This window comes from Cotesia typhae, unplaced genomic scaffold (genome assembly GCF_013202065.1).
Source record: "Cotesia typhae breed Kobodo isofemale line unplaced genomic scaffold, CoteBio_Ctyphae contig_59, whole genome shotgun sequence".
In the NCBI taxonomy this organism is placed as follows: domain Eukaryota; kingdom Metazoa; phylum Arthropoda; class Insecta; order Hymenoptera; family Braconidae; genus Cotesia; species Cotesia typhae.
The window spans coordinates 1,277,510-1,303,694 of NW_027423761.1; the positions used below are offsets into that span (position 1 = coordinate 1,277,510).

The 26,185-nt window shown below is 26.6% G+C and overlaps 1 protein-coding gene across 2 annotated transcripts in view; it reads left to right on the forward strand.

Moving 5' to 3' along the window:
* The window catches only part of LOC141532341 (octopamine receptor beta-2R), a 52,364-nt gene extending 30,754 nt beyond the window's left edge, over window positions 1-21,610 (forward strand). Inside the window, exons 2-3 of one of the 2 annotated variants that reach the window (XM_074250642.1) lie at window positions 15,772-17,345; window positions 17,956-21,610. In XM_074250642.1, coding sequence (XP_074106743.1) covers window positions 16,098-17,345; window positions 17,956-17,961 — 1,254 coding nt within the window. In that variant the 5' untranslated portion in view covers window positions 15,772-16,097 and the 3' untranslated portion in view covers window positions 17,962-21,610. The remainder of the gene's footprint in view (window positions 1-15,771; window positions 17,346-17,955) is intronic. The other variant, XM_074250641.1, reaches the window with a different exon arrangement.
* Window positions 21,611-26,185: the final 4,575 nt, after the last annotated feature.

The window sequence follows — 26,185 nt, forward strand, 5'->3', positions numbered from 1 at the left end:
ATTAATTCCAATCAATATTAAAAGTTATTCAAAAAAAAAAAAGCTCAATTTTTTCAGATAATTTTTTTTCATTCTATAAATTTTTTAGAGGTTGTATTAAACTTTAGACATTCCAAGAACGAAGTAAAATAATATCTTGAATTTTAGATTTTTAGTAGACGGAATTTTTTTTTTTTTTTTTTTTTTTTTTTAGAATAACTTTGAAATAAATATTAAACCACTATTTATTTACTTTTTAGGCATCAAAAATGATAAAGCTACGCATATTATTGTCTCCTAATAAATAAATCTTACTTCAGTTTTACTTTAAAAGTCCAGTGCGATTTATATTTTATTGAAAATTGAATGAGCGTTATGAGGCGTGCACTTCATAGTTCTTAAAACTTTCTTCGTGGTTCGTTCAATAATAGGTTTACTTGAAGAAATAACTTTCAAAAAAATTTTTATTCTTCGATATTATTTCTTTTTTTATATATATGATTAAGAGAACAAGAAAAATTTTGTCTTCGGTGAATTTATATAATAAAATGAGTTCTTTAAATTAAATTATCAAATTGTCAATGACAAATTATTAAAAGACTATTTTTACTTTCATTTCAAATGCCAAAAGGGCGTATTACAGCAGCTAGATAGGATTTTATGCCAAAAGAGCGTTTAAAAAATTTTTTTTCGCCATTTAACTTAGAATTGCTCAAAACGTAAAGATTTATGAAAAAAAAATTTTTCAACGTACTAATGCCAAAAGGGCATATCTCAAAACATACACCCTTTTGGCTTTAGAAAAAGTTTAGCCTAAAGCTAAAAGGGCGTATAAAAAAACTTTCAATTTTGCTCTGAAATATAAAATTTAACTCTAAAAAATAAATACAGATCATTTAATATTATTGAATTTCGCGCCTCTGACTCACCAACCATGTTAGATATCGCAACTGTTTTTTTTTTCTTTTTCAATTAAAATTATAAACAGAATTCGTATTAAAATTGTAATAAGGTAAAAGACCCAGTTATTGACACTGGCCTAGTTGTTTGACACTTGCAATATTATTCTAATTAAAAAAATCAAATGTTCTGAAAAAACATGAATATTAATTTATTAGAGTTGATTTGTTTTTTTTAATTAAAATAAAATTGCAAGTGTCAATAACTGGGTCTTTTACCTTAATGACCTTTAAAAATACCTATTTGTAATTTAATAATCAATATATATTTTAAATTCTGCAGCAAAATTAGTAACATATAAATGACAATTCAAAGCAATCGGCAAAAAAAATTATGCGCCCTTTTGGCTTTAGGTCACTAAATTTTTAATGTCCTAAAGCTAAAAGGGCGTATAAGTTAAAACATACGCCTTTTTGGCTTTGGAAATTTATTTTTTTATTTTTAGAATTAGAAAGTGTTAATAAAGCGATTAGTAAAAAAAACAATTTATACGCCCTTTTGGCTTCGCCAAATTGATATGCGCCCTTCTGGCATTTGGTAAAATTTCGTGACAAGTATATTATTATTTTAAAAAAATTTTTATAGTTAAATTTAGTATCATCAGAAAGGTCTTGATAAAAATTAGTGCCTTTTGATCCACTCTTATAATTTAGATGAAAAATATGAAAATATATCACACGTAAGCAAACTATTCGTAGCGTGATTGGTCGAATATATCATCAGCATGAAAATATATGCAAACGCGATAGTCAAGCTCGCGCTTGCGCGCGCAAATTTGAATTCTAGTTTTATATATTTTTTAGCAGTCAATTTTTGGAGGAGTTTTAAATAGTTTAGTTCTACAAATTTCCATTAAATTATTTATAATTGATCCTGTGTTACTATTATTTTAAAAAATTATTTAAAAAGTACCCAAACATTGTATAGTATAATTATAAATATAAAAAAATCATTAAAGTAAAGTTTTCTTATTTTTAATCCGTCCGTCTTAGCAGGTTGCTTCTGTATCAATATTAAAATTTTTGTTTATCCTTAAATAATAAATTTAATTTTTCCTTCGAAGCAATAAAAAATAATTCAGTACATTATACTGTAATAAGAATGTTATTTTCTGTTATGCTAAAGTTAGATTATAATTTGCGAGCGATATAAATATAAGAGGGTTTTATGTAGTCAATTTAATAACAAGAAAACCGCGTATTTAATATAAGAAAAGATCGGAATGAGAACTATATGCATAAAAATAAATTAGAAAAATAAATCCTAGCATTACAAAAATAGATAGAAATACTCGTTCGTAACAAATATAAAAAGGAAAAAGTATAATATAAAAAAGAAGAAAAAAAAAAAGCAGTAAACTTTTTCTATTTATCTTTTAAGATAATAGAAAAATAACTCATTAAATTGAAGCTCATGACGAAAATTCAATAAATTGATAAAATAAACATGAGCACAAGCATAATCTTAATAAATCGATTTGCTAAAAATATTATCAGCCTTTGTACATTACACTTTAATCAGTCGTTATGTATGCTATGTGTTTATATTGCAAGTATACATGTATTGTGAACTATAAGCAGATGCGTACATGATAAAAGTATTTACTGTGTTTATACTAACCTACAGAACAGAAATATCGCTACCTTGAACTGTGACAGTGAACCTTCACAATAATGACTTATGAAAAGTATCTAAGGTAAATTTTATTAAAAATATAGCCATTTTAAATCAATCGTCACCTTCCTTTCCACATTATTTATGACCGATAAAAAATTTTATTTGTTTTTTTTTAAAGGGGACTTAAATAAGATTCATAGCATTGGGTAACATTTTAAAAAGTGCGATTGAAAATCAAGATCATTAAATAATTTTTTGTCTTAAGGACGGTCGTGCGTACGAAGTAATAAAAGATGTTAAAATAAAAAAGTTTAGAAAATATTAAAGTGCACGCCTCATATTCTTGTTTTTTACAGTAAAATTTATTAAAATAAAATAATAAAAAACAGAAAATCTATAAACATAGACGGACGTTCATAAAAGATTAATTTTAGTGTTATTATTTACTATGTTAAAAAAAATGTCGAAATTATTTTAGATAAAAATTAAAAGTTATTTGTAATGTTAATTATTACAATTTAATTTTTATTATTATGGATTTTATTAGCAAAAGTATGATAATTTTTAAAAATTGAAAGAATTTTTATTATTTTACTGTCGTAATTTTTATTAAATTAAATAGGTGGACTATTAATTAATAATTAAAAAAATATTTACTTTATGAGACATTTATAAGCCTGTAGCTGTTTGTTTACATGATAAATATTTTTACAAATCATAACAAAAATATTTTCTTAGAATTGATCAATTAAAATTGGATAAAACTACACAGGAAGAAAATTGAAGGAATTTTTACTATTTTACTATCGTATTTTTTATTTCATAAAATAGTAACGGTGGACTGTACTTCTCATTTAGTAATTTTTACGATCGACTATTGAAAATTTTACCCAACAAACAAGACCAGCGAGAGACTCAAAAAGTTCAATACTATAGAGCTAATTATACAATATGTGTTTGTGAACTTTACAATTCAACTATTGTAAAAATTGATAGTCGGTTTTTTTAACAGAAGTTTTAGAGAGAAAGAGAGATAGGAGGTTGGACTAATTGCTACTTTTACAGTAACCGAAAAAAGAAATCGAAATTTTTCGTCCTATCCGGGAATCGAACCCAGAACTCTTTGGTTGGCAGCCAAAGGACTCTCCCTCTACGCTATCCGAAGTAAACTACTACCAAAGTCCTTCAACATTTAGATAAACTCGGAGTCTAGCGCTGTGCACGGCCATCACTCACACTAATTGAAAAACATTCCAATGCGACTATTGTAAAATTTATTATACTTCTATTGGAAAGATACAGAGGCAGCACTGGACAATTTTAATCTCTCACTTTTTACAATAGTAATATCGCACTTTTTCTAATCGTAAGTTGTAAAATTTCATGAATAAATAGTAAATTTTCTTCTAAAATATTTGACAATTAATACTAATGAAAGTATAGTCCAGTTTTACAATAGTTGTATCGTAAATTTTCGTAGAAATTTTTTTCCGTGTACAACAATTTTTTTCTCTAATTTTTCGTAATATTGTTATCCTGTATTTCCCTACAGACATTAACAATTTAGCCTCAATTAATATCTAAATTTGTCATTAAAGATAAACTTGACTAAAAAAAGTAATTCGGACGGCCCAAACCAGGACTCGAATCTGGATCTTTTGGGTATGCGCCAAAGGCTCTACTTGTTAAGCTATCCGAGAGTTAAGCTATCATGTAAAAAATATTTGACAATTAATACTAATGAAAGTATAGTCCAGCTTTACAATAGCTGTATCGTAAATTTTCCCAGAAATTTTTTTCCGTGTATCTGTTACTAAATATTATTAAATAAAACAAAGTCTATCAGTGTATGTTACTCAACTTTATTTGTAAGTCAATATAATAATGTTTGCTTTGAAAATAATGAAGAAGATGTTTAATGCACCGAAATATTTGAAAGTATAAACCAATAACAATAAATAAATAGTAGCATGTTAAATAAACGGCGAATAATGTATGAGTATTGTTATTAATGTAAATGATAACTATAAATGAAGCATTATAACTGCACATATAAGATTTTTAGATGGAGTTAAAGGATTACTTAAGTGGTGCAGAATGAATAAAAGGAATGAGTAAGAGTGAACATAAACGTTTACAATAGATAAATGAGTAGTTTTGAATAGCATCGAGCGAGATATATGCAATCTCAAACGGTCCATTAAATGGATTATGTCAAGTAATCCTGGAGCGGATTGAGGCTACGCAAAGTCTAATACAAATTATATTTCTATTTTATTATTTTAAAAAGCCTCTAGGTTAGTTTGTTTAACAAATTATTACGAGTTTTATTTTTTTGCTGTTAATAATTTTTTTAAGAAGATTGAACTAAATCCTGGACGGTACTGCATGTGCGCTTTCACACATTTAATGAAAGCTTGTGCTTCCAAAGTATCACAAAGGATGAACAAATAATTATGAACAAGTTTCCTTGTTGCATTTTAAGCTGGGGTACAACGCGAAACTCTATAGAGCTGCTAGAGGGGTTGACGCTGAAGAGTAATGTAATTAAAATATGGACGATGAATAAAGTTGAAACAGTTCGTTGACGACCAGGCTTTTTGGAGCGTGAAATTAAAACTGAAACTACTTCTATCTGTGTATTATTTTATTTATAATTATTTTATCCATTTAGCTTGTGATTAATTGAAAAATTTTTGGTATTTTCGTATTAATAAAATTGTAAAGCTGTATTTATTTTTAGAAATTGAAAATATTGAATGTTTTATCCTATTTTATTATCATCATTACGATTGACCCTATTATTGACAGGTATTTTATTACAGTTAAATTTATACACTAGTCACAAAAATTAAGGGATTTAAAAAAAAAAATTCGAAATTTTTGGGTGATTTTCAACGAGCTGTAACTCGGAGAAAAATAATCGTACAGCAGAAAAAAAAGCAAATTGTAGCTTCAAGTGTCTAGTTTTCAGATACGACCATGAAAATTTTTATCATGTTCGGGTCTGGAGAAATCATAAGAAAACCACAAAAAAATTTTCTAAATTTTTCTCGTCTTAAAAAAGGTCTACGGGCTTCAAAAATTTTTTTCCATTGTTTCGCTGAAAAGTTTTTTAGAAAATTTAATGCCCTTCAATTTGACGTAATCAAAAAGCCTGTACGATGATTTGCCATGGAGTTATCATCAGTCAAAGCAAAAAAGTACTTTTTCACTTTAACAATCAATAACTCTGGAAATAATGATCGTATAGGAAATCGAAGGACGGTTTTGAAAACTACACGATATTATCTATGAGATACCGTGAATAGCTTTTGTCAAAAAAATTTTTTTGAATTGAAAACTTTAACTGAAAAAACGACAAAAATTCGCATAATTAAGGATATTTGGATAACTTGGTATAACTTTGGATAAAATGGATGAACAAAGGATATCGTCGGTAACTTTTAACATCCAAGTGTCCCCTAGAATCTCTGAAAAATTCAAAGCGCTGCGATTTTTTTTTCATAGTGCCCCGAAGCTTCAAATTCTTTATTTTTGCAAAAATCACTATTGTGAGCAATTTTTCGATTTTTATCCATTTCTTCAATGAAAAAAATTTTTTTCAAAAATCTTAATTTTTTCAAAGTTTAATTTTTCAAGAAATTTGAAAAAAAAAAAATTTTTTTTCAAAAAATTTTTTTTTTTCAAATTTTTCCAAAAATCTATCTCTTTGATTAAAAAAATCAACTCGATTTTTTCTGACCGCTGCAACTGCCTTAGTTTTAAATCTCACTTTAAAAAATCAATTTTTCTAATTTTTTTAACAATTTTTTGCAAAAGAAATTTTTTCTCCAATTCTACTGAACTAAAAAAAAATTCATTTTAATTTCTTAAATTTTTCAACTGGCACTATTAAAGTGTAAAAAAAAATTTGCAAAATCTTACCAATTTTTCTTTTAATTTTAAGCTATCAATATTATTTGTTTTTTAAATTGACACTTTCATAATTTCGTTAAAAATTATTTTATTTTTTTATTGCAAAAAAATAAAAAAATAAAAGATCGTTCATTTCAACATACCTAAAAAATTTAATTTTTTGCTAGGACAGAAGCTAAAGGTACATGAATTATATACTTATACCTACAAGTAGGCTCTCCATAAAGTTTATCTTACGACTTAGGTCACTCATAAATTCTTCCATCGCTTCGCTCTATATACTAGTTCTTCGTAACTTGTGCACTTTGCTTTTTCGAAACAGACTGTAAATAAAATAATATAAAATTAAATCCAGATCTAGAGATAAAAAATTCTGTAAAAAAAAATCACTTTACTATATTTTACTGTGTTTTTCATTAAAAATATCCGATGGAAAAATATCATAATTTTTTTTTCGTAAAAGTCTAAGTATATGACTGTATAAAACATTGAATTTATTTTCTTGTAAGCTTTTCATAAAGTTTTTATGGCCAATAGCAGGAGCATAAATCAATGAATATACGATTCACTCTCCAATTAAAATTATAATTCTTGGTCTGAATCCATTCTCGAGCAATGCAACATCCGCTGGCGCAAGTTTTACGTCTAAATAATTAATCGTTTTCACACGATATTATGCAAGTGAAATTCTAAATAAATAATGAACGTTTTAAAATTTTATAAAGTTGTTTTCAACTCATAGAACATTCACTGAAAGCTTAAGGCTTTAGTACAGTGAGACACTTTGAAATGAAACTCGAAATTTCAGAATGTAAATTCAAATTTATGGTAAAAAAAATAGCAATTCTTACTAGGCGTATTTTCTGCTTGATTTTTTTATGTTTTTTAAGTTATAAATTTATCGAAAAAAAAGTATTAAAAAATTTTAATACCATTTAAAATTTTTTTAATAAATTAATTTATTCTTATAAATTTTGTTGAACCGTAAAAAATTTTCTTTTAATCTGAAGCTGAAAAACTCATAAAATAAAAATTTTCTGGTGGCCCATTTTGCCCCACATTTTCAATTTTTTATTTTTAATGAACAGAGCAAATTATGATCAAATACTTGGCAAACGACTAAAAAAAAAGTAAAACCAGCTTTTTTTAAGCGACTCATTTTGCCCCACATTTTCAATTTTTTATTTTCGATAGACAAAAAAATTAATACCATAAATTCAGTAAAAGGCCAAAAAAAGTAAAACAAGCTGAAAAACTCATAAAATAAAATTTTCTGGTGGCCCATTTTGCCCCACATTTTCAATTTTTTATTTTTAATGAACAGAGCAAATTAAGGTCAAATATTTGGCAAGGGACTAAAAAAAAAGTAAAAACACTAAGGATTTCAACATTTTTTATAAGCGGCCCATTTTGCCCCCTTTTCTCTATATGTATAATACAAAGCAAAATACCACCTATTGTTAGTAAAGAAATACCAACTTTTTTTTCACAGCATAAAAATACTTTTTTTTTTCCAGCAAAGTTAAATTAGTTTTTTTATCAGCGAAGAAATTCGAATCCGTGCATCGATAATTTAATTTTAAGTACCAAGTTTCTATTGATAAGTAAATATTTTTTTTTTTTTTTAATTTATTACAAGAAAACAATTTCCTCCAAGTTATTTTTTATTACTTACAACCGGAAGTAATTTTAACAATTTAATACACTCTGTTTGACCAACACGCGAGAATATTTAATATTTAACACTTGTACGACAAAAATTCGTCGTGTTAAACTATTTTTTTTTTTTTTAATAAATGCGAGCTACATACTTCGCGTGAAAAAATTTACATAGTCAGTTGAAGAAGAGGAAACCCTTACGGCTATTTTCGTAGATTACCTGTCTAACAATACGAACTTTCAAGACTATTTGAGTGAAATAACTGAGTGAGAAGTAATAAAAAAAGTTAAAAATAAGGAAAAACTGAAAGAGTGAAAATTAAAGCAAGCAAGTGCAACAAAAAAAGTAAAAATAGGCAAATAAAAAAAAAAAATGGTCCAAATTAGAGAGAAAACGTCGGGGAAATATTAGTAGCAAAAAATATATGATGTAGACTAAAAATAAGTATATGAAGAGTTTTCAGAGCTATAAATTTTTTATGAACTAAAATCTGAATTTTTATCTTCTAATGTAACACACAAAAATGATAAAAAGAAAGAAATACGCATGAAAGCTTTCTAAGCCCATTTTTTTTATGTAATTTATTTTGAATATTTTTTTATTTTGTTTTTAAACTATTTCATAGACTAAAAAAAAAATTTTTGTTTTTTCATTAGATGAGTTTAAAAGAATCCGGGCTTATCTAGCGGCGGTGCTTTTACAATTTTTTTAAACGTCTTGAAATCCCTTACAATGCAGTATGCTGTAGAACGAAAAGAGGACAAGGATAAAGTAGAGAGTAAAGAGAGCTTGCTCTCATTTGTGATAAAAAATAAAATACTTGGAGCTGCGGGAAATTAAGAGAATGCAGTCTTGTCTATTCTATATATATATTCTCTAGAGTTTTTTTTATTAAGGTATCGTATTATAACTAATATATTATAAAAGGTACTTATCATTCAAATATACATAGACATTTTTTACCTTCTTGGTCTTTGCTCTTATCTAGATTATAATACGTCAAAATGAAGATTTAGGCCAGCCAATTTGAGGTAAATTTATTGTAGCAAAAAATTGTAATTTATCGCTTTAATAATCACGACTTTTTTGCAACTTTAATAAAAATTTTTCTAGCTTCAATTTTTGTTTTCAAAGTACACGGAAAAAAATTTTTGGGAAAATTTACGATACAACTATTGTAAAGCTGGACTATACTTTCATTAATATTAATTTTCAATATTTTCTAGATGATAGTTTAACTTTCGGATAGCTTAATAAGTAAAGCCTTTGGCGCATACCCAAAAGATCCAGGTTCGAGTCCTGGGCTGGGCCGTCTGAATTATTTTTTTAGTCAAGTTTATCTTTAATGACAAATTTAGATATTAATTGAGGCTAAATTGTTAATGCCTGCAGGGAAATACAGGCTGACAATATTACGAAAAATTAGAAAAAAAAATTGTTGTACACGGAAAAAAATTTCTAGGAAAATTTACGATACAACTATTGTAAAACTGGACTATACTTTCATTAGTATTAATTGTCAAATATTTTAGAAGAAAATTTACTATTTATTTATGAAATTTTCCAACTTACGATTAGAAAAAGTGCGATATTACTATTGTAAAAAGTGAGAAATTAAAATTGTCCAGTGCTGCCTCTGTATCTTTCCAATAGAAGTATAACAAATTTTACAATAGTCGCATTGGAATGTTTTTCAATTAGTGTGAGTGATGGCCGTGCACAGCGCTAGACTCCGAGTTTATCTAAATGTTGAAAGACTTTGGTAATAGTTTACTTCGGATAGCGTAGAGGGAGAGTCCTTTGGCTGCCAACCAAATAGTTCTGGGTTCGATTCCCGGATAGGACGAAAAATTTCGATTTCTTTTTTCGGTTACTGTAAAAGTAGCAATTAGTCCAACCTCCTATCTCTCTCTCTCTCTCTCTCTCTCTAAAACTTCTTTTAAAAAAACCGACTATCAAATATTAAAATTTACAATAGTCCAATATTAAAATTTCCGCGAAATTTGATTTTTTTCCGTTTACCAAAAAAGTTTACAAAAAAATTCCGTTTCTTCAATTTGTAAGAATTAGAAGACTTATTTAAATAATCTAATAAATAAAATTGACGTAAATGCCTTGCAGGACTTTGAGTTCATTATCAATAGAAAAAAAAAAAACGAATAAATATTATAGTTGAGAATATGATTTGTTGATATTGCGGTGATTGTCCAAAGTTCCGGTTAAGCAATCATGAATTATACAGTTTATTTATAAGAATGCTTGGATCATTTGGATTATTACAAATGCATAGTATTCACGTGTTACAATACAACTACGTGGATATATCCCCACAAACTATCGTATAAACACATAACATATAGATGGAAGTTATTTATCGTAATTTCTGTTTTCATTCTTAGTGTCAATACAGATATTTACCAACTTACACATCTATACGAATCTACGTTTGCATAAATGTTTTTTTTTTCTCTCTCGGTGATTTACCATAATCACGAACACAATATCCGGCTTTTATAGATGCATATACCTCCCGGATCATGTAGTGGCTTTTTTCTGAGATTTACGTATAACGCGATAACAATAATAACAAAAATCCTTTTATAAATAAATTCAGTCAATTTTCGGTATTCACAATTATTATTTGTTGTAAATTTACTCAAGTTGAGGTAAACATATTCTCTATTTAAATAATCATCAATTGTGTCGGAAATTATACAGACAAATTAAAGCGTTGAGCACAATTAATTTGTGCAAAGTGAGATAGGGAGAGAGTTGTGTAAATATGAATAAAAATTTTAATTGCTAAAGGTAAAACAAATACAATGCTTATGAGTACGCAATACACAATTTAATGAGACTGGGCTTTTTAGATATATTACAGTTTTGTTTTATGTTTTGTAAATTCAATAATAGCTATTCTTGCAGAAAAAATATATACAATTAAAAAATTAAATATTATTTTATAATTAAATTTTTTAAAAAATGTAGATGAAAGAAAGACTCCTAATTTAAAAATTTTTTATTTCAGACAAAGCATAAGCCCGAAAAAAATTTTAAATTAGATACACAATTAATTTTAATATGAATTTAAATTTTATAAATAAATGTCTCAATTTTAAATTTATACAATTAAATTGATGAAATTTTATTAAAAATTTAAAATGTTATTTTTTTAGAAAATGATAGTATACTTACCTGCATAATAAAAAAATATTTATTAAAAATACCATAAAAAAAAAAATTTTTTTTGAAAGTAAATTGGCATTGTTATAAAAAGAAATTAATTTGTTAAAAATAATTTTAGCCAAAGAACTTGCCTCCACGGAAAGAACAAGATGACACTGGATATCATACCAGATTATACTCCGTGATATCTGTGGTGAAAAAAAAATTTCAGATAGTAGCTAGTTTAATCCAGATTTCAATGAGTATAATCCAGATTACAATGAGTATAATCCAGATTACAATGATTATAATCCAGATATCACCCAGTATAATCCAGATATCACCCAGTACAATCCAGATTACAATTATTATAATCCAGATATCACCCAGTATAATCCAGATATCACCCAGTATAATCCAGATATCACCCAATATAATTCAGATATCACCCAGTATAATCCAGATTACAGTAAGTATAATCCAGACACCACCCAGTATAATCTGGATTATACTAGCTACTATCTGAAAATTTTTTTACCACAGATATCACTGAGTATAATCTGGAATGATATCCAGTGTCATCTTGATTTTTCCATGTAGTAAATTCATTAATGAAAAAAAGTTTTTTAAATTAGGAAAAAACAATTTTAAATGAAAATTTGCAAGTTGTCTATTTAAAATCGTTTTTTTTTTTAATTAAAAATTAAAAAAAAAAATTTTTTTTTTTTTTTAATTAAAAAATAAAATTGTTGAATTTTCAACGATTAATTTTTTGTCACAACAATGGCAACTTTTAAAAAAAAATTTTTTTCTTCTTATTGTCTAAGATTAATATGACTAACAAGTATTTAACTTAGTGCAATATATATAGAAGCAATTAAAGAACAGTAAGCGAATTAGTCGAAGAATAAGTATATAAGCAAAAATTCATCGTCCACGAGTAATTTTATAATTCTCTCAGTAAGTACTTCATCTATTTCTAGATAAATGTTAAAACGCTTTATTAAAGAGAGGAACTTGATGCAAAAATGACTGCGGAAGTAGTAAATATAAAGTGTGTGTTATATGTATGTATGTATAGTAAACATAAATTTATATCCATGTTCTTGCGTCAACATAAAAGTGCTTTTAATCAACAACAAAATGTAAATAATAGTAAATATTTTATCTTAGAAAATTAAAAGAATGTACAATAAAGTTTAAAAAAGAAAACGAAGATCAAAATTTAATATACAGTTTGTAAAGTATTGTTAATTAAATTTAGTAATAAAAAAATTCATTTTGCGGCTGTTGAAAGTTTTAAAGACTAGTTCAAGTTATGATGAAGAGCTTATTATATACTTACACATCAAGCATAGGGAATGAGAAACCTCGAAGACTATTAATCTTACGAGTTAAACCATGAGAAGAGAAGCTGTTAGCGAACGAGACACCCTCCATATTATTATCTCGTACCCTCTCTCGGTCTCTCTCGCTTGTCAGTTTACACCCAGTTACACAGGCTTGTTCCTCTAGAGTAAACGTAGATGGAGCACAATATAGCCTACCACCAAAGATTCACGAAAGTACATAATTTATTATGATATTACAGAGAAAATCTAGGGCGTTAATAAATAAGTTTGACGTGAAAGTATGAATGTTCTCGTCGTTTGGGATTTTCACTCTTATTTCGGTACTTCGTATTAAATAATGGTAATTTTTATCATTTAATACGCTAATATTTAACAGATAGTTTCATTATTTTAATCAAAAACTTTATAAAGTCTTTTTATATTTTAATATTCCATGTGGCTAATCCCAAAAAAGCGTATCTTAAATTATAAGCCTTTTTGACTTTAAAGAAAAATGTTTTTGAAGGCGAAAAGACGTCCCGTGTAAAAAAAAAAGTGTCCTAAAAGAGTTATAAGCTTAGGATCCTAAACGTGACACAATTTAGGACATTTTTATGACACCAAACCGAAATGAAATTTCGATTTTAGAAAAATATTATCGCAATTACTCAGAGAAAAAATATTGCAAAAATAATTTTTATGACAATTTTAGGATAATTTTAGGACACTTTTATGAATTTTAGTAAACTTTTATGACGAGTTTAGGCTACTTTTATGACAATTTTGGGATACTATGAATTTTAGGACACTTTTATGATAATTTTAGGACAATTTTAGGATACTTCTATGATAATTTTAGGACACTACTATGAATTTTAGGAGACTTTTATGATAATTTTAGGACAATATTAAGATACTTTTATGACAATTTTAAAATACTTTTATGACAATTTTATGACATTTTTAGGATACTTTTAGGACAATTTAGGACACTTTTATGACAATTGTCATAAGTATCATAAAATTGTCATAAAAGTATTTTAAAATTGTCATAGAAGTATCCTAAAATTGTCATAAAATTGTCCTAAAATTATCATAAAAGTGTTCTAAAATTCATAATAGTGTCCTAAAACTGTCCTAAAATTGTCATAAAAGTGTCCTAAAATTCATAGTAGTGTCCTAAAATTGTCCTAAAATTATCATATAAGTGTCCTAAAATTTATAACAGTGTCCTACAATTTTCATAAAAGTATTTTAAAATTGTCCTAAAATTATAAAAGTGTCCTAAAATTCATAATAGTGTCCTAAAATTGTCAGAAAAGTACTTTTTACAATATTTTTTCTCTGAGTAATTGCGACAATATTTTTCTAAAATCGAAATTTCATTTCGGTTTGGTGTCATAAATTTGTCATAAAAATGTCCTAAATTGTGTCACGTTTAGGATCCTAAGCTTATGACTCTTTTAGGACAATTTTAGGCCAATTTTTTCACACGGTCTACATTGAAAATCAGTCAAAATAGCGTCTAAGCACCTCAAAACGTCAAGATACTAACTAATGAAAAATTAGATATTAAAAATTCCCGTGTAAATAAAAAATCATCTTAAAATTGTAACTTTTAAACATGTTTTATGATTTTACATTAAAACTTTTCAAATTATTAAGCGATAAATTCCTTCTGAACTTTTCAGCCAACATAAACTCTGTAAAATTATGGTTTAATTCTCTTAATAATTTAATCGGTACTGTGAGTGCTTTCACTTAAATTTTATTAAAAATTTAAGTTATTTCTTTTACAACAAAAACTTTACAGCGTATAACTTTTACGTCAAAATGTTTTTAACAATATTGTACTGTTTCAAGGCGTAATGATTGCAATAAAGCCACAAAAAACTTTATATTACGTTCGAAAAAAATATAAATTGATAGGGGCTTAAAACACGAGTGTTTAGTAATTGTTTTTATTTTTTTAATACTTAAACCTTTTTTATAAAAGACAATGGATATATTAAAAAATTTATTTTGTCTTTTTATTCCTATAAAGTATATCAAAAATATTAATATTTACCTGGAATATTTCTTAAGCATCTATTTAAAAAAATCTGTAAATATAAATAAAAAAAAAATTATTTTTTAGATAATAATTATTATTATAATGTTCAAAATAATTTAAATGGGTGTAAATATTGTTTGTAAATAAATAAATTAATAAATTAATTATTACATTGATTAATAATTTATAAAAATAAATTTATAAGTCCAAAAAAAATTGTTAGTCTATTTTAAAAAATCAGTGAATGTAAATTAGTCATTGACAAATCTTTACAAACTTATCATAATTTTTTTTTACTAAAAAAATCTCAATTTTTTTGACTAAGCGAAAAATCCTGAAAATTTGAGATAAATTGTCTTTTTTTCCTACAAATCACTGAAAAATAAAGCCTAAGTATTTTTTTGACTTTCTAAGTTTCTAAAAATATTTTTATCATTCTCCAAAAAACTAAAATAATTTTTTTATTATACTATGATTTTACAATCGTAAAAAAAAAAGAAAAAAAAAATACTTATGAATTAAAGTAGATCTAAAATTATTCATGGGGATTAATGTGGATCTTAAAGATGTTAAAATTAAACGATCTATTTAAAAGTTGAAAATTCAAATTAAGAGCTGTGTACTAAATTGTTGTTGAGTAAGAAAAATAACTGCTACTGCAAAATGATATCTATACATGTTTAAGTAATTTAATCCACGTTCACAAACACATCAACGAGGTCAAATGTGAAAATTCCATATTGCATTCTTGATGTTGGGTGCCTCCAGCTCAACGATACTCTACCTCTACAAATTCTACCACGTTAGCGAGCCGCCAGTTGAATGCTATACCTCCAGGATAATTGACCCAAATATAAACCCTGAAAAAAAAAACAAGGATTCATAAATTATCCCCCTTATTTATGGCTGTTTAATAAAAATCCACTAAAAATGTTGATCCATTAACCAGAAAAATAAACATTATTCTATAAATACAACGAAATTTCTAACAATACCCAGTTAAAATGTCCTGTAAAAAAAAAGTGCTAATGCACCTAAAATTTATCACGCTATAAAATAAATGACGATATTTATATTTTTAATTACAGATAAAGAACGCAAGCTAATGTAACATCCAAGGTCCGTGAGCCCGTGAAATCTGGCAAGTGTCACAGATTGGCCGTGTCATCGATTCGTCGAGCGCTGGCTCGTCGACGAGGATGAAGGCCGCCATCCCGATTCTCCATCTCGCTGCGTCATCATCAGTAACTTAATCCACCTAACATTTAATCAGTATCAACTAAAAAAAGTAAATAATAAAACTAAAAATACGAATAGGAATAACGAAAAAGCAACTAAGAAAATAAAAAAACGAGAAGAAAAAGACCTAGAAAAAGAAGCTGCGTCACAAGTCGTCGTCGTCTTCAAACTGAGGATGGCGACGACAACGGATCCAAATCCCTCGGACACGTTACTGGATCCATCAGCATCAAACTTAACGAATTCATCAAGTGCGACTAACGATAACACTTTAAATTACACAACACCACCGCCATGGCCGGATTTATCGGTATCAGTATCAGTAGGATGTATCCTCGGTTTTATAATAATAGCCGCGGTATTTGGAAATCTCTTAGTGATAGTGTCAGTGATGCGTCATCGTAAATTGCGTGTAATGACAAATTACTTTGTGGTGTCACTAGCTCTGGCTGATATGCTGGTGGCAATGTTTGCAATGACATTTAATTTAAGTGTCCAGGTTACGGGTCGGTGGTTGTTCGGTTACTTTATGTGCGATGTTTGGAATTCGTTGGACGTCTACTTCAGCACGAGTTCAATACTTCACCTGATGTGTATCTCCCTGGATCGTTACTGTGCGATAGTAACACCGCTGAAGTACCCAGTAAAGATGACAAAGCGCGTTGTTGCGTACATGCTGCTGGCTTGCTGGGTGTCGCCGGCAATCATATCATTTGTACCGATTTTCAATGGATGGTACACAACCAGTGACAACGATAACTTCCGTCACTTACATCCGGATGTCTGCGAGTTTAAAGTTAACGAGGGTTACGCCATTTTGTCTTCTAGCATATCCTTTTGGATTCCTTGCACAATAATGACCTTGACGTATTTCGCAATATTCAAGGAGGCTAATAAGCAAGAGAAGCAGATGCACAACAGAAGGGGCAATGCGATGCTACTTAGCCATCGATCTAGTCGTGATTTAAATAATCTTAACGGGGAATTGAACAGTGGGGGATCTTCTAAAACGCTTACGCTTAATGATATAAATACGGATCATTTGCACACGCCGACCAAAGACAAAAATTTAATGAAAATGAAGAGAGAACATAAGGCTGCACGTACGCTTGGAATAATAATGGGTACATTTATTTTATGTTGGTTACCCTTCTTTCTTTGGTATGTCAGTATAAGTCTATGCGGCAGCAAATGCCCATGTCCGGAAATAGTAGTCAGCATTGTCTTCTGGATCGGTTACACTAATTCCGCACTAAATCCACTTATTTACGCTTACTTCAATCGCGACTTTCGGGAGGCTTTCAGAAATACACTGCAATGTGTTTTCTGCTCACTCTGCAAAAGAGAACCCTTTGATCTAGAGACTCTTGACTTACGGAGACCTTCTTTGAGGTTGGTGCATTTCAATAAATTAAATTTACTAGTGAGTTTTTTTTAATAGTTTTTTTTTTTTTTTTTTTTTTTTTTTTTTTAAAGAAATTCGACCACTGCCCATGCTCAGGAAATAAAATGTATTGAATTCGGAAAAAACTGTTCTTAAAGCACAAAGCATAAGTCGATTAGATTTATTAGATTTAAGGTTGATTTTATAAATATATAAAATGCATTTCATTTTCTTTTGAAAGTTTATCTGGATAGATTTGGTATATCAAAAAAATAATGACATTGACTTTTGAAAAGAATTTTTTCAATTCTAGATTATACTGGGTGATATCTGGATTATACTCAGTATAATCTGGATTATACTCAGTATAATCTGGATTATACTCAGTGTAATCTGGATTGTACTGGGTGATATCTTGATTATAATCATTATAATCTGGATTGTACTGGGTGATATCTGGATTACGATCAGTGTAATCTGGATTATACTGGGTGATATCTGGATTATAATCATTGTAATCTACTAAAAATGTAAGAAAATAATTTTTTAAATAAATTAATGGGCAGTGATCGGATTTTGTTATTCAAAAATCTACATTTAAACACAATTTTATATTTTTATTTCATATTTTCCTGCTTAATTATTCTAGATATGATGACCGTACTAAAAACACGTACACAGAGACCTACACCAAACACAACGATCGAAGAAGATCAAGTGAATTAGGAAGCAGTCTCTGAAACGAAACAAAATTTAGATTTTAATTAAAAACAAAAAAAATAAAAGCAATTAAATGAAAACGTCAAAGTAATCAATATTATATTTAATTATAAATTAAATATTATCGTATATTTTTTTTATATTATCGCATAAAATATATTTTGTAATGCTAAATACTTGTCCATGTAAAAATTAGCATTAACGTATACTTTATATTGTATAAAATAATTTTCATAGAATTTATTAAATTAATTGTCAAAATTAGCTTCTCTATTTCTCAATTAATTATCCGAGTAGCTAATTTTATTATTTATTATCATCGTCATCATTCATTCTCATTTTATTCCACAACATTTCACATTGAGTAAGCACTCAGTGGCCTTTTTTTTCTCTTTTTTATGTTATTCACTAAAATATCAAACAATACTGCACAAAGAGAGCAGTCCAATAGTATATTTTATTACAATTTTTTTTCTTTTTGAGAAAGGCTGAAGAGCTAAAACCGCGATAGTGGCGAAAAAATCTCTCCATTCGCAATAAAAAAAAAAAAAAAAAAAAAAAACTCTAGTACCAAAGTTTAACTATAATTGCAATTATTACTGATAAAAAATTGACCAAAGAATTGAAAATAAAATTGATCGATATAATCGGTCATATGAAAATTTAATCGCCTCGTTGGCTAAATTAACAACTTAACGCTTTAAATAATAAATATCTTTTGTATGACTTAATTAAATTAATATCTCATTATTAATGCTAATTCGTACAATGAACACACGATTTCCATTCAAAGTGTCTCGAATAATATCAATATAATTTATTATGGATTGCTTATTACGGCATTAGTGAAAAAATATTAAAAATTTATAATTCTTTTTTTATAATGAAAAATTCTGTATTCATGATACATACGGAAAGAACAAGATGACACTGGATATTATCCCAGATTATACTCAGTGATATCCGTGGTGAAAAAAATTTTCAGATAGTAGCTAGTGTAATCCAGATTATACGGGGTGATATCTGGATTATACTGGGCGATATCTGGATTATAATCATTGTAATCTGGATTATACTGGGTGATATCTGGATTATAATCATTGTAATCTGGATTATACTGGGTGATATCTAGATTATACTCAGTGTAATCTGGATTGTACTGGGTAATATCTAGATTATAATCATTGTAAGCTGGATTATACTGGGTGATATCTAGATTATACTCATTGTAATCTGAATGAATTATAAAAATTTTATTTCTTATCTGAAAAAAATTTTTTTTTACAAATTAAAAAAAATTTTTTTTTTAACAATAAAATTATAGCGTTTTGTAACACGATATAAAAAATAATGAGTATAGAAATTTTCAATTTTTAGAGTAGATTGGGTTACAAACAATATCGATTACATTTGTATGATATTTGAGAATTCTATTTATATTTTCCAGAGTATAAAAAAAAATAGTATATATTTAATTTGAGATTTTTCGGATAGTTTTTTTATAAATTAATTTCAATTTTAATATTTTTCTGCTTTTGCCGTTTGAAACACAGATCCAAAGCGAGGTTATTTTCTGATGTAATTAATAATTTTTTAAGTTTCAATAATTTATAAATAAATTATTTTTCATTTACCTCATTCTCAGGGTTCATTACATCATTATTACAAATAAGTAATATTAAGTTAAATATAAACCAAGAGGCAATATGTAACGTATGCTCAAGGGCCAAATCATTATCGTTCACCAAACGAGCTTTATTATAAATTATATAAATCAGTAAAACCTGTACATAAAAATAAAAAATTTTAATAAAATGAATATATATTTACTGTAATAATAATAAATAAGTTCCATGGGAACGAGACTGGCCTGACATATTTATACGAAACCAACTCGTAAAGGAAATGAAATATGAGAGTTGAAAAATTAATATTATTAATTGTAATAATCTATTTAATTAGAATTATAGTGCAATGTAAAAATAATGTGTATTGTGAAATATAATTGATTATGTATGAATGTTAATGGATGTTAGTTTTGTGAAAATATATACCATAAGAATATACTGCTGTCACTTGCCATACCTAGTATATACGTATATACACTGAGAGAAAAATTTATTTAGAAAAAATTAGAATTTTTATGATAAGAAATTAATTTTCATTCTTAATTGAAGAAATTGAAATTTTTTCTTACGGTAATTTTCTTGCTGAAAAAAAGTTATATTTTATTTTGAAAAATATTATTTTAGATCGACACCTTGAGAATTTTTTTTTTCCTAAATCTAAAAGAATTTTTTTTATAAGAAAGTTATACGGAAAGAACAAGATGACATTAGATATCATTCCAGATTATACTCAGTGATATTTGTAGTGAAAAAAATTTCAGTTAGTAGCTAGTATAATCCAGATTATACTGAGTGATATCTGGATTATACTCAGTGTAATTCAGATTGTACGGGGTGACATCTGGATTATACTCATTATAATCTGGATTATACAAGCTACTATCTACATTATATTCATCATAATCTGGATTATATTCAGTATAATCTGGATTATATTCATTATAATCTGTATTATATTCAATATAATCTGGATTATACTCATTATAATCTAGATTATACTCATTATAATCTAGATTATACTCATTATAATTTATATTATACCCAGTATAATCTAGATTATACTCTGTATAACTGAAACTTTCAGAAACTAATTTTTTTTGTCTATAAAATTACACCGTATCGAGAAAAAAAATTTTAAAAAAAAGTATTCGATTTTTAAAATTTAAAAAAATTCAGAGCGACCTCTTAAAATTTTTTTTTTTTTATGTCTTTCAAAAAGGGCTCTTAAAACATCAAAAACTAAAATTTTTTTATTCAATACTGAAAAAAAAAAAAAAATAGTCGGTTTAGAATTTTTAAAAAATTACTTTCTTAGTACAAAATTGCTCATTTTTTTCCAAATAAATTTTTTTTCTTAGTATATTTTATTTACATGGGAAGACGTTTATTTTATGTGATAATAAATTAATCTTGTTTGCAAGTAATGAGTTGAAAACCCGTGAGTAATAGTTAATTACCTATTCGCTATCCATACGATCAGCATTCATACACACACTTGTGAATATCAAAATTGAATGTAAATGTATGTCTTGTGTTAGCCAAAAATTAAACGATTAACGACGAATGCAGTTAACTGTAAAAACTGTAGATGTTGTTAGTAGTTGTGATTTATTAGATTTAAGTATTCATATGTGACTATGTCTTGACAACTGTTTATTACATATGTATGTTGCCAAAAATATTTAATTGTCAACGTGCCAAAGCTATGCACGTTCAAGTCACATAATAATCATAGTAAACATAAACAATAATAATAATAATTAATAATTAAATGAATAATAATAAAAAATGTAAATATTACTCATTTTAAACTTATATTTGTCATTAAGTGATAAAAAAAATAGATAATGTCTCGAAAAAGAAATTATTTTTAAGATGATTATTATTATTGTGTTAGAAATAATTTAAATGGGTGCTTGTAAATATTCTTTGTAAATAAATAAATTAATAAATTAATTGTTATATTGATTAATAATTTATAAATCATGTTTTAGTGCGATTAATTATAATTACTAGTTTATTTATTCAAGAGTATTTAATTATAGATACCTGATCGCTCTTTATAGAATCGAATATTAAATTTATTAAAACGACTACTCAAAAATGTAACTTTTGTTATACAGTATATTAATAATTTTCTATTTTTTAGGCGTTTATTTTAAAAAATCAGTGAATGTAAATTAGTCGATGATTTTACGTCCATCCTTATTGTTTATTAAATTTGATAAATCGGTCATTTCTAACCGCGTAATCAGCTGTATTCAGGTATTTGTTTTGTAATGCTATAGTAGCTATCCCCACTCAACCAACTGTTAGAGAGTTACTAGAGCCATCTAGTAGATCGCTCTGGCAGGAATACAGTAGTTGGCTAAAATAGCTAAGCCGGTGCGCTGGGAGAGCCATACGGGATTGCTGTCAGGGGTAAATGCCTCGTTCAAGTCTCAGATTCTACGCGCAGTCTTGTTTTTTGACACATTTTATCACCTCCAAAATTACTGTAATTATTTACTAGCAACCTGTAATTCATATGCGACTCTCGAGAGTTATGGATTATGATTAAAAAAAACTTTGGCTTATTAATTTTTTGTTCTTTCCAATAGAGATATTAATAGTTTGGGTAGTTTTTAAATAAAGTTGAAAATAATTAGTGCAATGACAGGATCAAATCCGAATAATTTAATGAAAAATGTGGTGGAGTAAATTTATAGATCCAACAAATTATTTAAAACTCCCCCAAAAAATTTCTTAAAAAATTGACCATCAAAAAATATATAAAACTTTGAAAATTCTTAAATTCTTGTGACAATTTTTTTTTAAATCGTCCATGAAAAATAAATAAGTATTATCAAAAACTTGTTAATTTAATATGTAATCTATTTAATAATTTTTAATTACTTATTCTTTTTTATTTATCCGTATAATTTTTCAATAATAATTAATAAAAGATTGAATCGATAGAATAATAAAATTTTTTGTTATTAAATATTAAATATTAAATATTTAAATCGTTTTGTCTGGTAAGAGGGTGCTGTAAGAAAAATATTGGTTAGCGATTCTAGCCAACTAACAGATTGCTCCAGTAGCCCTACAGTAGTGCTCTTGTAGGAATACTCATTGCTACAATAAGAATCTAAGAGTAGGTATCTAATAGATGGCCTCAGTAACACTATTTTTTTTTTCCGTGTAGATTATGCTTAAAATTAATTTTTATCTAATAGTTAAAGTCCTTATTTATCTACTAGTGAATTTTTATTTATTCTTCACCGTGGAAATTTTTGAAAAAAAAATTTCTAAAAATGTTAGTATTTTTTCCGAGTCTTACGAAAAATTCAGACCTTAACAACTTTTTCTCATGTTTTTTTATTCATACTTATTAGTTAATTTATTGTTAACAAATTTTCATATTATTTTAATTGAAAAATAAAACTATAATAAAAAAAAATTTTTAAATAAATAAAATTAATTTTTAACTGAATCAGAACCTCAACAAAAGACTAACGGCCACTGATCTCTATATTGATAATGATAATAATATATATCGTGTTCTTAATGCTGGGAGGATTTATTATATAAGTAATAGAACTGAAAAGTAAAAGGATGAATAAATTTTTTTTTCATTGAGATTCTATTTAAAGCTTTTCAAACGCAATGGCTAATGAAAAAATTGATTGTTCAAGTCTAAAGTAGATAAAAGTATGTAGGAGACAAATGTCCTTTTGGCTTTAACTGTAATAGGTTTAATCAAAGCAAAAGACGTATAAAAAATGAAATTAATTGTGGTTTTGCGAGATAAACTGGAGAAAAATTGCTCCTTTGACTTCTTACTTGTCATCTCTTGTGAAGATCACAATACTTCAAAGTACTTTTCAAGAAGTGTTTTTTTTTTTTGAAAATAAGACCAGGATTTAATCAGATACATTCTGTTATTTACAATCCGAGAAAAGTAATCATTTATAAGAATATTTGTTGAGTAAAATATTGGAAAAAATTTATAGTGAAGCTAATATAAAGCGTGTAAAAAGAAAAATATTCTTTTATAAAAATAAAATTAATCTTGTTTTAAATTCAGGGTAATATCTTCGTAAATTTTCATAAAAAATTCTAATTCAAATAAAATTGTTTTTAAAATTAAAAAATTTAAGAATTCAAATAAAATTTTTTTAAAAATTAAGAAATTTAAGAATTCAAAAAAAAATTTTTTTTAAATTAAAAAATTTAAGAATTCAAATAAAAACAGAAGAAACTTTTAATATTAACAACAAATTTTCCTCAGAATTATTTTATTGATTCAAAATTATTTCTTTTTAAGTCTTCTAGTCTAGAGGCCCAAATTTCCAGCGTTTTTTGGCAGTCGATTAAAAAAAAAGCATTTGATATTTTTACGGTCCATTTTTTTATCATTTGTTTATTTATATTCAGAGAGTACACAAAATTAATTAAAAAAAAAAAAAAAATTTTTTTTATCGAGTTATACGTTCTTGAAGTAGAGGAGGGGAAAAATAAGGCCGTGTTTTCGCCGCCATGATTTCTGCCCTTGTGGTCATCTGCAAAATAAAACAATGATTGATTCTTGATTAGTATGAATATCGCTATCTTATGAACTAACAAAAAATGAAAATTTGAATTTTTTAATCATTTTAAAAAATTAGTAAAAAAAAATTATTAAAAATTAAAAATTTTCATTTTTTGTTAATTTTAACAATTATTAATAGTACATTTTTATGATCCATTTAATTGAATTATTAAAATATTTTCGTAGATGCTACTTTGATATATATATTTATTTTTAAATGGGCAGCTTATACTATCAAGACTCTTATTTTCAGTGTGAAGCAAAACACCGCAACAATTACTTTTTTTATAACGCAATAAAATTTATGCGTCTTTTCAGCCGAGCTAAAAAGTATCAAATTAAAGCTAAGAGGATTTATAATTTAAGACGCACAGTTTAATGGCTTTCAAAGCCTTTATTGTGCTTTCAACTTTAAAATAAGTCTATAAGACAATTATAATTAGCAAAGAAAATAAATAATCCGTTCGTTTGACTTTATAAAGAAAAATATAAGTATAAATTCGTCTGATTCTTTTTCTCAGTAACAGCGACACGATAACGTTATAAAGATCAGTGTTAGCACTACAGCCAACTTTTAGCGATCCCGACGCGTGATGCATCAATTTTATACAAAGAGATATAACTCGATAAATTATGTTAAGTTGATGAAATATAATGTCAGAGCATCCTGTGTAAAAAAAAATTGTCCTAAAATTGTTCCAAAATTGTCCAAAAAATTTTCATTCATTAATGTTACGATAAATCCATGACCGTGCAATAATAAATTTTCTTTCTTTAAATCATTCTAAAAAACGTTAAAAATTGTTCAGAAAATATTTTTAAAATGTCCCAAAATTTTTCCGAAAATGTCCTAAAATTCTTCCAAAGTTATTTCAAAAATGTCCTAAATTTGTTCCAAAAAAGTCCCAAAAATATCCTAAAATTGTCCCAAAATTGTCTTAAAAATTTTCATCCATTAATCTTACGACAAATCTATAACCGTGTAAAAATAAATTGTCTTTCTTAAAATCATTTAAAAAACGTTCAAAATTGTCTTAAATATATTTTTGAAAAGTTCTAAAAATATTTTTAAAAAGTTCTAAAAATATTTTTGAAATGTCCCAAAAATGTCCTAAAATTATCCTAAAAATGTCCTAAAATTGTCCTAAAAATGTTCATTCATTAATCTTACGATAAATCTATAACCGTGCAAAAATAAATTGTCTTTCTTAAAATCATTTAAAAAACGTTCAAAATTGTCTTAAAAATACTTTTAAAAAATTCTAAAAATATTTTTGAAATGTCCCAAAAATTGTCCTTAAATTGTCCCAAAAATGGTCAATAAATGTTTTATCCATCAATTCCTAAACAAATTTACAGCTGTGCAAAAATAAATTTTTTTTTCTTAAATCATTTAATAAACGTTTAAAATTGTCGTAAAATTGAAGAATTATTCTGAAAATTTTCCAAAAAATACGTAAAATTGACGAAAAATTACTTAAATGCACTATTTTAAAATTTCTGTTTATTTCTAAGATGTCCCAAAATTGTCCCAAAATAGTGTCACGTTTGGATGTCCCAAGCTTAGGACATTTTTGGGACAATTTTTTTTTACACGGGATCAGACATAGAAATCGTCTCTTGATGAAAAAATGTCGTTCTACAATTTAATTCTTATAAAATCTGTAATAATTACATTTGAAACTGTCATTTTTCGATTTTTTTTTTTTTTCGGCGTGACTAAAAATTTTATTACTAAATCCATCTATCAGTACAAGATAAAAATTGAATAAAAAAAATTTTTGGAATTTATTTTCATACAAAATATTGATTTTTCGGACTTTAATTGACTAATTTACAGCACCTGAACGTTTTTTTGAGTCTTCTGAAATTTAATTGCTTATATTATCTCTTCGAGACGTCGTTTATTGGTTCAGATGCAGTGTACTTTTTTTAAAAAATATACTTGATAAAAAAAA